Source organism: Atractosteus spatula, chromosome 17, assembly GCF_055471065.1.
Source record: "Atractosteus spatula isolate fAtrSpa1 chromosome 17, fAtrSpa1.hap1, whole genome shotgun sequence".
Taxonomy (NCBI): Eukaryota; Metazoa; Chordata; class Actinopteri; order Semionotiformes; family Lepisosteidae; genus Atractosteus; species Atractosteus spatula.
The window spans coordinates 10515030-10528486 of NC_142722.1; the positions used below are offsets into that span (position 1 = coordinate 10515030).

The 13457-nt window shown below is 40.4% G+C and overlaps 1 protein-coding gene across 2 annotated transcripts; it reads left to right on the forward strand.

The window, feature by feature from the left end:
* Nucleotides 1-759: 759 nt before the first annotated feature.
* On the forward strand, nt 760-12570 carry tmem120b (transmembrane protein 120B). Of its 2 annotated transcripts, XM_088935970.1 has the most exons (13): nt 760-933; nt 2416-2534; nt 3354-3470; nt 4067-4126; nt 4368-4463; nt 5480-5569; nt 6067-6132; nt 6375-6436; nt 6586-6678; nt 7790-7854; nt 8742-8810; nt 9501-9660; nt 10125-10195. In XM_088935970.1, the coding sequence occupies exons 1-12, from the start codon at nt 871-873 to the stop codon at nt 9615-9617; spliced, it is 1017 nt and encodes a 338-aa protein (XP_088792096.1). In that variant the 5' UTR covers nt 760-870; the 3' UTR covers nt 9618-9660; nt 10125-10195. The 2 variants fall into 2 exon arrangements, with proteins under 2 accessions (XP_088792096.1, XP_088792095.1); XM_088935969.1 differs by having other exon boundaries at nt 9501-12570.
* The last annotated feature ends 887 nt before the right edge of the window (nt 12571-13457 follow it).

Below are 13457 nucleotides of genomic sequence, written 5' to 3' on the forward strand. Positions count from 1 at the left end.
TTAGAAGTGGTAATTATAACAATAAAATGACATATTGTCATACCCGGTTATTATACTGTAGCTGCAATCTCAATGCATCCATAATGTCGTAGCACTGCCACCGAGTGGAAGAAATGTTATATTTACAAAGACATATCTTAAATGAAATATCTGTAAAGATCAAACAAGTCGTATTACCCAGATACATCCTTTCGAATTGTCTAATTTTAGCAGAATTGTCAACTTTAGGTGCATTTAATAAGTAATGCATACTCGAAGTTTACGTTTCTATAAAAGCAATTACTGTAGGCTTTTTCACACTCTGAAACGTACGAATAATGGTGCTAGTCCTATTGTCGGCTTCAACAACGAGTGCATTCCCTTCATTCGTGAAAAATGCGTGTTCAACTAACAGCCGATACAAATACCGGTTTTAAAACTATCCTTTCGGTCACAAAGCATATACCATGTAGCTTTAATGGAAAACAAATCACGTGCTTTACATGTATCCAGTTGCAAATCGTTCTGTAACTGTCTAATTAGGCGGGGAGTTACTTGAAATTTGTTTGTTTTTTTAATTATTCGTTGCTTAACCTTCGCGTAATTGCACCGCTCGGGAGGAGTGGAAGTGAGCAGAGCTTAGGATTCGCCAAATCCCACATTTTTTGCACAATTTTTTGACCAGAAACGTAGATTGCCACAGCAGCGATAGCTCGTCATGTCCCTGCGCCGATGAGGTTCGTGTCCCTGACGTCACGACGAACGGCGCCGCGGTGCGCCTGCGCACTGGGAGGCGGCGAGGTGGCTCTGGGATAGCCGAGTGCTGGGCAGCTGTGGCGGCGGCGGTGTGTGGTCGGAGGGAGAGCGAGCGAGTGAGGAGGCTTTGCTACAATGTCACTGCAGCGGTGCCTGGCAGAATGGGAAGAAATCGAGCAGGAATTTCAGCAGCTGCAGGTGGGGGATTCGCCAAAAGAGCTACGGGACTGTTGCCCACCTCAGTTACTGTCAGACACAACTTAATCAAGCCATGCGCCTTCTGCTATATCGGTGTTAATGTATATGCACCGCTGGCTGGAGTGCATGGGTTGTGCTGCCCTTGTAGATAGCGGGTCGATTTCAGGAGTCATGTCGGCTTGCGCTGTCTTTTGTTCCCTTACTCTTTCCGACTGTGTGCGGCGCTAGTCGTAAGCTTATGGCCAGGCGAGGGGACGTGGAAGATCCTGTGTGAGGAATTTAACTTCAAGTACAGTTATTGATACGCTGCCGGTTTTCCGTAAGAGGCTGTTGTTCTTACCGCTGTTGAAATCTTTGTGAGTGTGCGTGGTCGTTTTGCAGACAGTCACAATGGGGTGAAATTGTAACTAATAACCTGTTGTTCATAGGATCCTCTCAATAGTTGAGCTTTCATTTGTTCTTAATAAAGTAGGTGGAGTGTTTAAGTGCCAAGGACAACTCGGCAGAATATTTTGGGCATTTTTCTGTCAACAGTGCATGAACAAATCAATATAGGAGTTTAAACAAAGCCTAACACAAGTTAAACTCTTACCTGCAAAGTTAGTTTTTAATTACAAGAAGAAGGCGTTTGATCAGACTTCTTTTGGTCCTCTTTCTTGATATAAATAGTGTACATTTGATTCCTTAACGTGCCTGTTCACGTGTGGTTTTCGTTTTGTTTGAGGACAAGTTGAGAGAGGCAAAGCTGTTGGAGCTAGAAATGGCTTCATTACAAATGCTCTGAGAGAATTTGATCCCACCAGTCTGTACTTGTCCCCGCAGAACTGTTTAATGCAGAGGTTTCTGTTTTAAAGTCATTCTTCTGAAATACGTTTTTTTTGCACAAATGCTACAGGTTGCATGCATCATGTCCTATGTAGAAAAATAGTGCTTTTTAATTTCAATAAAAACATGTAACTGGTTTTAATATATAGTAAACAATTTTATAGCCTGCAGCTTCAGCCACAAAGGTATTATCTAATTTTAATCTCATTAAACAGTATCCTTCCAGCAGACCTGAAATTGCATTGCCCTAGTGAAATATTTATTGAGATGAGCTGACTCCATCAATACAGCATTGTGTAATAATCAGATATGAACACGCTTGATTGGTTTGCAAAGTTCTTCTGTTCTACACAGTATATGTGAACTCTGGGAATGGTTTTAACGTTTTTCCCAGGCTTTGTAATAAGTTACATTTTCCTTTGTGAGAACAGAATGACCTGAATCATTTTTAATTAAGGAAACGATTTGTCATTTTGTTTTGAGAAGTTACTTCAGTCTGCATCATTGATTTATCATCTTGGCTTGAAGCATGCACAAGTTTTATCTTGATGTCGAAACCACAAGGGTGAGGATGCAATACATCAGAGCAACTTACAGTATATATGTTTTTGATGTAAATTAGCCGGTGCACCTCTGAATATTGGTTGTGTTTTCCAGGAAACGCACAAAGTATATAGACAGAAACTTGATGAACTCACCAACATTCAGATGATATGTAGCAATTCCATCACCAAACAGAGGAAGAGCCTGAATGATCTGAAGTACAGTCTACACAGGTAAGCATGCCTGCGCATAACAGCGGCCGGAGAGATTCTTTAACAGGCACGATACATTGCACAATCCAAGTTTGTGTACAGCATTCCTGATTAAATTATTTGAAGCGATTCCAAAGTGCTGGAGCTCCAGAGACGTTCTTCCGTCAGTGAAGTACAATACGTGCCTGTTAAATCTGACAACCCTCTCTCGTGGAGCATAAAAAGGGTTATTTCTGAAATCAGTCACTGAAACAAACACATCTAAGTGCTGTTTGAAAGTAGTAATGAGGTTTATTATTTGCATTTCCATCGCTTTTTTTAACCCAAAGGACTGCAAAGTGCTTCATCCATAGGAGGCGACCTACTTCACTGGCCAACCCCTCCTGGGTGATGCACAACAGCCGTTGTGCTCCAATAGCCTCACTACACAGCTGCTCAGGTTACTTCACCAGTTGAATTAAGGGTAAACTTCAGATGGGCAAGACTGTGTGCATCCCAAGTGGAATTTAGCCAGCACACATGGGTTAACACTCATACTCTTATGAACAGTGATACGGGAGCTTGGGTTTAACACCCCATCTGAAGGATGGTACAGTACCTACTATGGAACACCTGCCTCCCTCAACATACAGCACAACTGGTATTGAAGTTCTGTTCCAGAGGGAGGAGTGCCACCTACCTCTCTCCCATCACCACTTCCAGCAGCAACTGGTCTTCCTTAGAGCTCTCCCACTCCACTACTGACCAGGCCCAACCTTATTAGCTACTTAGGACCAATAGTACGGGCTACCAAGTACTCAAAACACTTCAATTAATGCATTGTTTAATGTTACTTTTCAGGTGTACACAGTCAAGTAATCCAAAAGAGATAGTACAGATAGCAGAGATCCAAACCCAGATCAAAGACAAGCAGAATGTCTTCTTTGATATGGAAGCCTATTTGCCAAAGAAAAATGGGTAAGTGTTGTCTTGCCTGTGGCTCAGTTCATGGTGATACCATCCATGTTTCCCTTGTTAACCAGAGTGATGAAAGGTACAAGCTGAGTTGTGCCCAGAGGGTGGAGTGCATACAGGTAGCTGTGATCAGAGCATTATGCTTAAATGGGAAGTTGGTAGTACAGTTATGAAGGATTGATCATAACTGCAAAATGTTACTGTTGAATATGTAGAAAGTTGTAGTAGCTAGCGAAATGAAATTTTGTTTAAGACAAGTCGCGATGCTAAAACATAAGAACAGGTACAAATGAGAGATAGTCATTTAGCCCATGTTTGTTAGAAGTTTTCCAAGAAACCTTGTTTAAAGACAACTTTTTCATTTGTGCGGTCTCATTAAAAATGTCAGCTTTCTTGCATATCCATGCTGAAAATGTCTCTGACATCAGGTTTTGGCAAAGAAGAATAAACCCATCAAACCCATGACCTATCAGCCACTAAGATCTTTTAAAATACCAGTATGTCCTCTATATATACTTAGTTGTATAGTGTGACTCCCAATCCTGAGCGTTTCTTTCTTTGCCTGGGTGATTGATGTTTATTGTTGGGTTGTGTTTCAGGTTATATTTAAATTTGGTCCTGGGAAATGTGAATGTAACTCTGCTCAGCAATCAGGCAAAGTAAGTTCTTTTTTATTTTGTGGTAGTAATTGAAAAACAATTCAGCTGAAAACAATTGGTTTTCAGGAATGCTAAAACAGTTTTCATTGATTTGTACCTTTGTTACAGATGTCAGATGTGGGTCTTTTCTGTGTGGGCAAAAATTGCAACATAGACAAAGTAACTTCATGAAATACACTTATAATTTGTGCATTCAACTGCAATGCAGTCATTTTCATATTGTTTTTTTTTCACCTGGCAGATTTGCATACAAAGATGAGTATGAAAAGTTCAAGTTATACATGACAATAATCCTGTTGCTGGGAGCCATAACATGTAGATTCCTGCTTAATTACCGGTGAGTTCTCTACAATTTTCCCAAAGAAACGGTGTGTTTGCAGCATGAAAGCACCTGGAAGAACACGTCCCACCTCAGTTTTGTGTTATTGTATGGTTTTTATTCTTCAATTGTTGTTTTTTTCCCCCCCTTTTAATAAATTCAAGTTGATGCCAGAGGGACGTAGAAACACGTATAACAAAGCAAAGTTCTTTTTTCAGAGTGCAAACAAATTGAAAGTAAAATTCTCCCCTGCAGGTAAGTTCTCTGGTACTAAATTATTCTGTATTTATTTCACACACCAATCTTTCACACCATCTTAAGGGACTGTAGAAAGAAAGAAGCACCAGGGATTTACGAAAGTGTCCACCTGCTGATGTTGCAGTTTAAAAATCAATCAGTAACCTCTTGAAATGAGAATTTTGATAAGAGAAGAAAATCCTGAAACTCTTATCATACATTTCTTGTGATATTTCACAAGGGCAGAGATTGAGTAATAGTATAATCATGCTCCTGATGTTGCAGATATCCTTAGTAATATGCTGATGTGTTGTTATATTGTATTTAAGTGGTTGATACTTTGCACACAGTGCTGACACGGAGAAAACCATTTCCCACTGTGCCAAAACCAGATTTTTTCTAATGGCTTCTGCTTATTATATAGATGTTTCATCATGTGACCTATTCTAGATTTTAGGAACCCCCGGTCAGATGTACAGAATGCACAGAACAGTCCTTAGAGCTATCGAAAACATATGAAAGTAGTGTAATGTGCACTTCAGTCTCACACAGTGTTGTCTTTATCACAACCTGAGAAGAAGGGAATCCTGCTAGAAGAATGAGGCGAGACTGGGCAGTGAATATTTCAAAGCTCTGTGGAATAACACTCCACATCCTGCTCAAGCAGTGCTTTGCTGTTTGCAAAGAGGCCCAGTGCATGCAGTGCATTTGATGGAGGCACCTTAAACACCTTGACTAGTGAGTGTTGTTCAAGCGTCTTTATATATAAACAGCATTTTGTTTTTCTTTGTTTTCAGGGTGACCGATGAGATCTTTAACTTTCTGCTGGTTTGGTATTACTGCACGTTGACAATAAGGGAAAGCATTCTCATCTGTAACGGGTCAAGGTAATGCAGACCGCTCGTGGGGCAGTGTAATGTGCAAAACGGCATCATTTCACCTTGTGGAGAGGGTCAACACCGGTGCGATAGTCTCACAGTCAAATCCCAAAAGTTAAAACTGGTTGAAAATTTAGCGTTTTTAAACAATTAGATCCATGTGGATGCAAGTTCCAGTTATTTTGACATGGGCTCGTTCGTAGTTTGGGAATCCCTGAAATTCTGTGGTGACTGCAGGTTATTGCTACACACTAATCACTTCAAGAAGAGCTTTTCTGTTCCACATGCTGTGAATGATTGCCTTCTGAGTGTACTCAGTGGACTCTAGTTGTCCTTTCAGTTGTACCACATAATGTTTACTAACATTAAGATCCTGCTGCTAGACAGATACCTGTTTTGAACAGTCCATTTTTAAGCATAATAGGTTTGCTGCAGTTACAGTGTTTGAATCCATTTCTGCTCTTGAAATGTAATGGTCTCTTGACTGATCCTCTTCTTTTGTCTAGAATAAAAGGCTGGTGGGTTTCCCACCACTATGTTTCCACATTTCTGTCTGGGGTTATGTTAACATGGTAAGTGATGGCTGCCTGCAACAGATTCTCTATGAAACAAACCCTTGTTTTATTACTTTGTATGTGGTCGTGTATTATTTTGGCTTTAAAATGCATCAGAAATTTGTATCTGAGCAGTAAATTCCCAATGAAACCCCCTAGAAAACAAATACTTGTACATTGTATTTAAGTTAACGTGTTGCAGATTAAACCCAATGGTTAAAAGCAACCCAGCAATTGATTGCTTTCTCGTATCTCCAAAGGCCAGACGGATTGATGTATCAGATGTTTCGAAACCAGTTTCTGGCATTCTCAGTTTATCAAAGTAAGTCCCTCCCTGCACAACTCAACACAAGTGTTTATCATAACAAGTTCGTTTGCATTGTACCGACAACTTCAAGATGTGCTGTTAAGCCATTTTCCTTCTTTTTTTTTTTTGCCTTTCTGCACGCTCGCCCCTCGTCTCTTTCACAGGTTTTGTACAGTTTCTGCAGTATTACTACCAAAGTGGCTGCCTGTACAGGCTACGGGCTTTAGGAGAGAGAAACCATCTTGACCTCACCGTGGGTAAGGCCCTCATCAGACAGACTCCCTCACCCTTCGGTTTGGGCGGTTTGAATCATGGAGTCATAAATATATAAATGGGCTAAAATGCTGGACCATCCCTGTAGTGTTAGTTTCGTATTTATTTATTACTGAGCTCTGATCAGACAAATAGGCTTGCCAAGTTGGGGTAAACGTCAGTGATAAGAAGTTATAAATTAATTACAACTGCTAGGCAGTAGGACACACGCATGCTGTTCCTCCTCCTAGGTTTCTGTTTTCAAGCGTACTACACACGCATTCAATATTAATGGACAAAGAACTGCGGTGGGTCTGTATTCATCATCGGCAAAGGCTCGCTAAAGCGAAGCTGTTAGTTTGATTGTAGTAAACAGATCAAGTTGCAAGGACAGGAGACTGATTCTACTCATGGTTCCACAGTGCAGGTGGTGGTTCCATAGACCTGAATTATCAGTCATCCTTCTTTGTGTCATTTATATGAGCATGTTTAGATCTAATCAGGTGCTGTGACTCTACCCAAAGTTTTTTTTAGAAGGGTTTGGTTTGAGATACAATCTTATTTTTCCATGTTTTATTTATGAAATCGTCTGTACAAGGATACAAAACGTGCATCTGCTTTCATTTAGGTTGTTTTAAAATTTCCTCTTTGCGGGGCAGTCGTATCTATCCTGAACGGACACTGAAGCTTAATCCTTACATAAGTATTTTCCACAATTCAGCATTAAGAAGAAAAAACAATACCTAAATCCCTAAGTTAAGAGTTTATTAGGCTGATGCATTTATCAAAAGTAACTTATGTTTGTACCCATTTATACAGCTGGGCTATTTACTGAAGCAAAATGAGGGTCTCAATGCTTTAACACAGCAGAGTTCCCCCAGAGATCTGAACCCACAACTTCCCAGTTCAAGGCCCAGAGTCCTAACTGCACCCTTCTGCAGCTACAGGCTCGGAGAGTTTGCTTGTCTGATATGCCTCTTACACTGTAGGGGGTTTGAGGTGGAAGTGACTTAAGATGGGTTTGTGCTTGCTCTGGGAGATGTATTTTATGGTGTAGTTCTTAGAAGATGTTCACGGGGCACAACATTTCTTCTCATACCTGCGTGTATTTTCCAGAGGGCTTTCAGTCGTGGATGTGGAGGGGGCTCACCTTTCTTCTCCCTTTCCTCTTCTTCGGCCACGTAAGTCAACTTGTCGTGTCGGGGGCTGGGGGAGACACTTCACCCACCACTGCACCAGCAGAAATAAGGGGTTGCTGCAGGGAGGCCAGGTTGTACATCTTGTGGACAGTGCCAGTGCATCTTGTGGACTTGTGTGACAGTAATGACAAAGTAGTTGGCACTTTACATTTTTATCCTAAGGATGTTCCTGGTGTCATCATACTGTTACATTGGATTGCAAAATGTGCTCTACAGAGAAGAGCACCACCTACTGCTCAATCCAAACAGTTTTCTCTAGAGGTCTCGAATCTGAATATCTGCTCCAGCCTTCCTTAGCTTCTTATACAGTGCCTAGCAAAAATGTTCAGACCCTTTAGTTGTCAAATGTTGATGGACTGCAAAAATTACTTGCACATCTTTTTTCCTATCAGTATTCTTATTTATTCTTATTGAATACTCTCATGCTCAAAAACATTTTTCAAAGACAAAATTATTTTCTTGTCAGCAGATATCTTAAAGCGTGTCAAAACATAAAGGGGAAATAAATATGGGTATTATTTGTAATATGAAAGATTTTACAACTTTCAAAGGGTTCTGAATATTTCTACAAGGCACTGTTTCTGATCAGGTCTGGTTATAAGGTGGTAATTCTCCTGTCAGTTTATCATTAAATATAATCTCTATGTGGCACACAGGGCATAGGCCAATGGTTGCACAGTCCTGTAGGGGAGTATTTCCAAAGTTGTGTTTTGTAACCCTGAAAAGTTCGATGACTTTGCTGTGATGCAGAGCTAGCGGTGTCCTATGATCTAAGGCCTGATCACAGTAGAAGTGATTGAATATTTCACATTGGGGTCATCTCCCTAAGCATGGCTGATATTGTTTTTTTATTTTTTTTCCTCCTTCAGTTCTGGCAGCTTTATAATGCAGTGACACTCTTTGGTCTGTCCAGTCACGAAAAGTGCAAGGAATGGCAAGTAAGTGTAGTCTTTTTATTTGAACAGCATCAACACCTTTAACAGCACACTCGGGTTCTAATCTGACAATGACTCCTTGTTTTGCTTATACAGTATGTGGGTTTTTCTTTTTCTTGGCTGAAGCAGTTTTGTTCTTGTAACATCTTCATACCAAACCTGCCTGGGTTCCTGTTTTAAGAACATCAAGCTTGTAAACAAGAGGAGGCTAGTCTGTGCATCTGGGTGTTTTTGGGGTGCTTCTAAGTTGGGGTTCTCCCACTCTGGTCCTGAAGAGCCCTGGTCCAGTTAGTCTTATAGATGACAGTTAGACTTAAGTCTTAAGTGATCTTTTATTTTTTATTTTTAATGTAACAAGTGATCACAATGGAGTTGCACCATCATCTGTAGAAATTTGTGCTGTAATGTTGACCTTCAGAACCTGTTGAATTGAGGCTCTCCAGAACCAGTGTTGGAGATCCCTGTTCTTGGGTGATTTGTCTAAAGATCTCTCCCAGCCATTTCAGGAACAAAGCCAGGATGTAAACTTCAACAATATGACTCCTCAGGTTGTTCCAGGCTCCTGCAGCCCTCTGTGTAATGGCTTGCTTCCTGTGCTCAATCTCACATTGGGGTTAGACGCTCAGACCCGCAGCCTCTGCACTGACAGCGTCTTATATGACTCAGGGCAGCGATTTTATTTCTTTTTCCTAGGTGTCCATGCTGGCCCTGACATTTCTTGTCCTCTTCCTGGGAAACTTCCTCACAACTCTCAAAGTCGTCCATCAAAAGTTTCAGAAAAACAAAGACAAAACAAAGAAGAAAGAATGATGCCAGTGGGATCCTGGAGTAGAGGGTGAAGGTTTTTGAAGTGGTAGGTCAAAGAGAGAGACCTAACGGGGGGGGGGGGGGGGGGAGAGTTTTTTTTTTACAGTTAGAGGTACTGACAATTTTAGATGTTCTTTTGAAAACTCATTGGGAGGAGGGGGGCACATCTGTCCATGAATCTTTATCATGCTGTGAAACCCATCGCCACTTTATGCAGGGATATCAAAACTGTATTCTCAATTTTTGAAAGGATTGTGTCTGTTCTTTTATAATCGTATAGACTGAGGCAAGGATGGGTCCATAAATAGAAGCACCACTAAATGAGCTACAAATAAGCTTGTGAGCATCTGAATTTTTTTTTGTTTTCCAGTGTTACTGGTATTGAACTAATGAGCATACCGAATGAAGCAACTATGCTTTTTTTGACAGATTTTAATTGACGTTTTTACTTGCTCCATTTAACTGTCTGCAATAAAACAGTAGATAACGGCTTTGATTTTATTTTAAAAGAAAACAAAAACCGCAGCCTGTGACAGTTATAAGCGATGTACAATGGGCTCAGCATTCCTGGAAGCAGCATTGGGATTAGTCCGGCTCTCCTGGCTTTCCGGTGACACTGCGACCCCTGTGACTTCCTGGGTGCCTGCAAGGACCCCTGTGACAGAACGAGGGGTGGCGCTCACTGCCCGTCGGCGCTCAACCGCCTGTATATCGGTGGGCAGGTCGAGGAGCCAGCCAGCACTTCCTCTTTCTCCCCCTGCGGGTGAAGCTGCTGTGTGCCGCAATGCCAAGAAAGAGTTGCCAATTCCATAGGATGGGCACATCATTACAAAGAGCTGGTGATTCTAACTGCAATCTTCATGCTTCACAAGAAGCAGGCTCACGGTCAAGTCTGACTTCTCCAATGCTGAGCCTTAAAACAGCCGCGTGCGTCATGCTATATATAACACTCATTTATCACTCAGTCTCAAAGAAAAATTGCATTGTGGGTGAAATTAGTCCCCTTTGATCTCTGGCTTTGTGGCATAACAGCAATTAATGTAAAATAACTACAGTATGTACATTGAGCATTGCAAAGAAGGGAAAGAAACATGTATATCAGTCAAAACTCTCAACACTTTCGGAGATTTTTGTCTTTGAAAGTAAAATTGTGATCGTATTCCTGCTGCTTCGTGCTTGAGAGAAGGCGAACAACTCATTAAAGTAATTTTAGAGACATTCACTAAGTAAGGCGTGTGCACTGTGGTGTTTCACAGTGCCAAACAAGCCGAGGATTTTAATCAGTTACCATAGCTCCCTTTAGTTACTCAGAGCTCTCATTCATTAAACGTTAGTTCCCTTTGCAGCTGCGTGTTGCCCAGTGGAGGCTTTCAGATTGACTTACCTGTAAAACATAGGCAGACAGCTGTCATCCAGTTTTTAAACACATCCGTTAGTTACAACAGCAGAAGCAGCTGGACATTCACACTGCCTAAAGAGGGCTTTGTTGGAGGCTGATGGACTGTTGCACTTAGTGATGGTGTCGCTTGTGCAATTCCTATAAACCTCTTGTAACAGTTAGTCATCTAAAAGAAACCCTTGGTCAAAACTTCCACTACTTACTAAATTATTTAGAACTGCTGGCAAAAGGGTATATGCATAATGTCATGCATGTGAACTTCACTTTATCCACTTGAGAATTGCATGTAATTACAATTAATGTTTCACCCACACCAGTGTCGGAGGTGGTGATGATTTGTACAAACATTTATCAATCAGCCAGTTTGCGATTTCTCATTTGAATTAGAAGAATGTTGGATTTGTTTCTTTTTAACTGATTGAAGCCTGTTCTAGCTGGAGAGCTGAAGGATCCAGAGCTTGAGGGATAGTGAGTAAAGAGGTAGCTAGGATAATCATTCAGGGAGCCTTTTAATATTTCCTTTTATTCATATGTGATGTTTTCAAAACGTAATACAGTAACAAGCACACATTTATGTTCTGTATTCCCTGCTAGGAATTTTGTCTGCTATTTTTGTACAGATTAAATATAGTTTTCTTTATTTACTGAATTCAAATGATGATAGCTGTAAGGTCTTGGAATATCAATGCACAGTTTATTGTAATGTCTGCTGTAATTAATAGGCACTAGAGCTCCAACAGTATTAATTCAGGAGTAACTCCTGAGTTTTTAAAGGTTCCTTTTAATGTGACTTCTTGTACATATTTAATGCTGGCAATGTGACAAAGCCATAAATATCCATGATGAACCCAGGCCAAATATCAGTAGAATCTAGTATCATTTTACCAAAGTGCAATAGTGTGTAACTTTTTTTGTTTTTACGATTACTTGTAGATCAAGCATTTCAGAGAACTGAGTAACATGGGGAAAAAATGGCAGGGTTTTGTACAATGCCTTAACATCTTGTAAAGTGAATATCACCACCCTGTGTTATGAAAATACGTTTTTTTTTGTACACACTAATTAGTCCTGCCTGCAGTAAAAGCTTCGTAGTATCTCCATAGTCAAGGTCCTGTCTGGTAAGAATATTTTTTTTAATACGGAAATAACTGTAGAAAAGAAAACATCATTTGGCTGAATCGGCCCACGGATTTGTTTTTCCACAGCAAGTGAGCAGAAAAATATTTTTTTAAGCAACAGAATCTATTACATTTGTATGTAACTGAGCCGCCTTAACGCACAGCAAAGTTACCTTTTGGTTTGTTAGGCAGCAGCGTCTCTGCTATGGCTGACATGTTCACTTTTGACATGGTTGTGTTCTGTTCTGTTCTTAGTGTGCTGAGGTCTTTGCTTTGTCCTGCAGAACAATTCTGGTCCCGTACGCGGACACAACACTGCTCTGTAGACCCAGGATTGGCCAAAGACCTTAGATTCTTTCTTTTGTATATGCAGCCTAATCCTTCTGTAAATCCCGAGCCTTGGTGTACATTGCTGTAAAATAAATCTTTGAGGAAATTACTATTTCGTTGTGTTTTCGTTTATATGGAATGTAAGCTTGCATATGGACGTCAGCTGCAGAGATGATTATTTTCTCATCAAGTGCAGACAGAATACAAAGACAGCTGCACAAAATACCACCAATATTGGATAATATTTTCTCCATCATATATCAGTGGCATATCACTTTGCTTATGTTATTGTACATCTGAGAGATTAAGGAATGCTGGAGGAAAAGGGCAGAGGGGACAGTTTTCTGCTTGTTCACATACTCAAGAAGTGAGTCCTGCAGAAAAGATGGACAGAGTTGTACAGTCATATATTGTATTAAGCTTTTACAGACTTTGCTCTATTGCAGTTCCCAAAAGGTGGCCTCTATTACATTGTGTGCCAGTGGAGACAGGGTAGGGATGTTAAGAAGATTTTAAGAATGTTAAGATTTCTTCTAATGTTAAGAAGATTTTCTATTCTAAAATGTCAGTAACTCAAATATGTCTTCTTTCACATGCAAAAACCAAAAAGTTCTAATGAATCCAAATATTTAAGGCTTCATGAGATCAGTAGCAGACAACGGGACCAGAAATGGGAAGCCAAATTAATTGCCAAATAGTTACACATCCTCGCCAGGAGGTGGCACTGCAGAGTGCTTTGAATATTCCATAATACTTCATCACAGTCTGGAGAGGAAGGTCCTTTGAGGTGAAAGAAAGACCCATACATTTCTCTTATTTTCCTGGCTTTTAATTTCAGACTTTTTTTCTCCTCTAAATTCACCTGATAAAAGTGAAAATGAGTTCTCTCACTTTGTACCTCGATAGAGGGTGTGAGTCAATATGATAAATAATTGGTGAGGAGGCATTTAAAAAGCGACGAGTGATGTTTTCTTCGTTTTTTTACTGGTAACTAAC

Excerpts from the sequence above, each read along its gene's own strand:
- tmem120b (XM_088935969.1), top strand. The coding sequence starts at position 871 with ATGTCACTGCAGCGGTGCCTGGCAGAATGGGAAGAAATCGAGCAGGAA. Across the intron at positions 4,127-4,367 it reads CTGCTCAGCAATCAGGCAAA|ATTTGCATACAAAGATGAGT; the intron begins GTAAGTTCTTTT and ends TTCACCTGGCAG. Across the intron at positions 6,133-6,374 it reads TCTGGGGTTATGTTAACATG|GCCAGACGGATTGATGTATC; the intron begins GTAAGTGATGGC and ends GTATCTCCAAAG.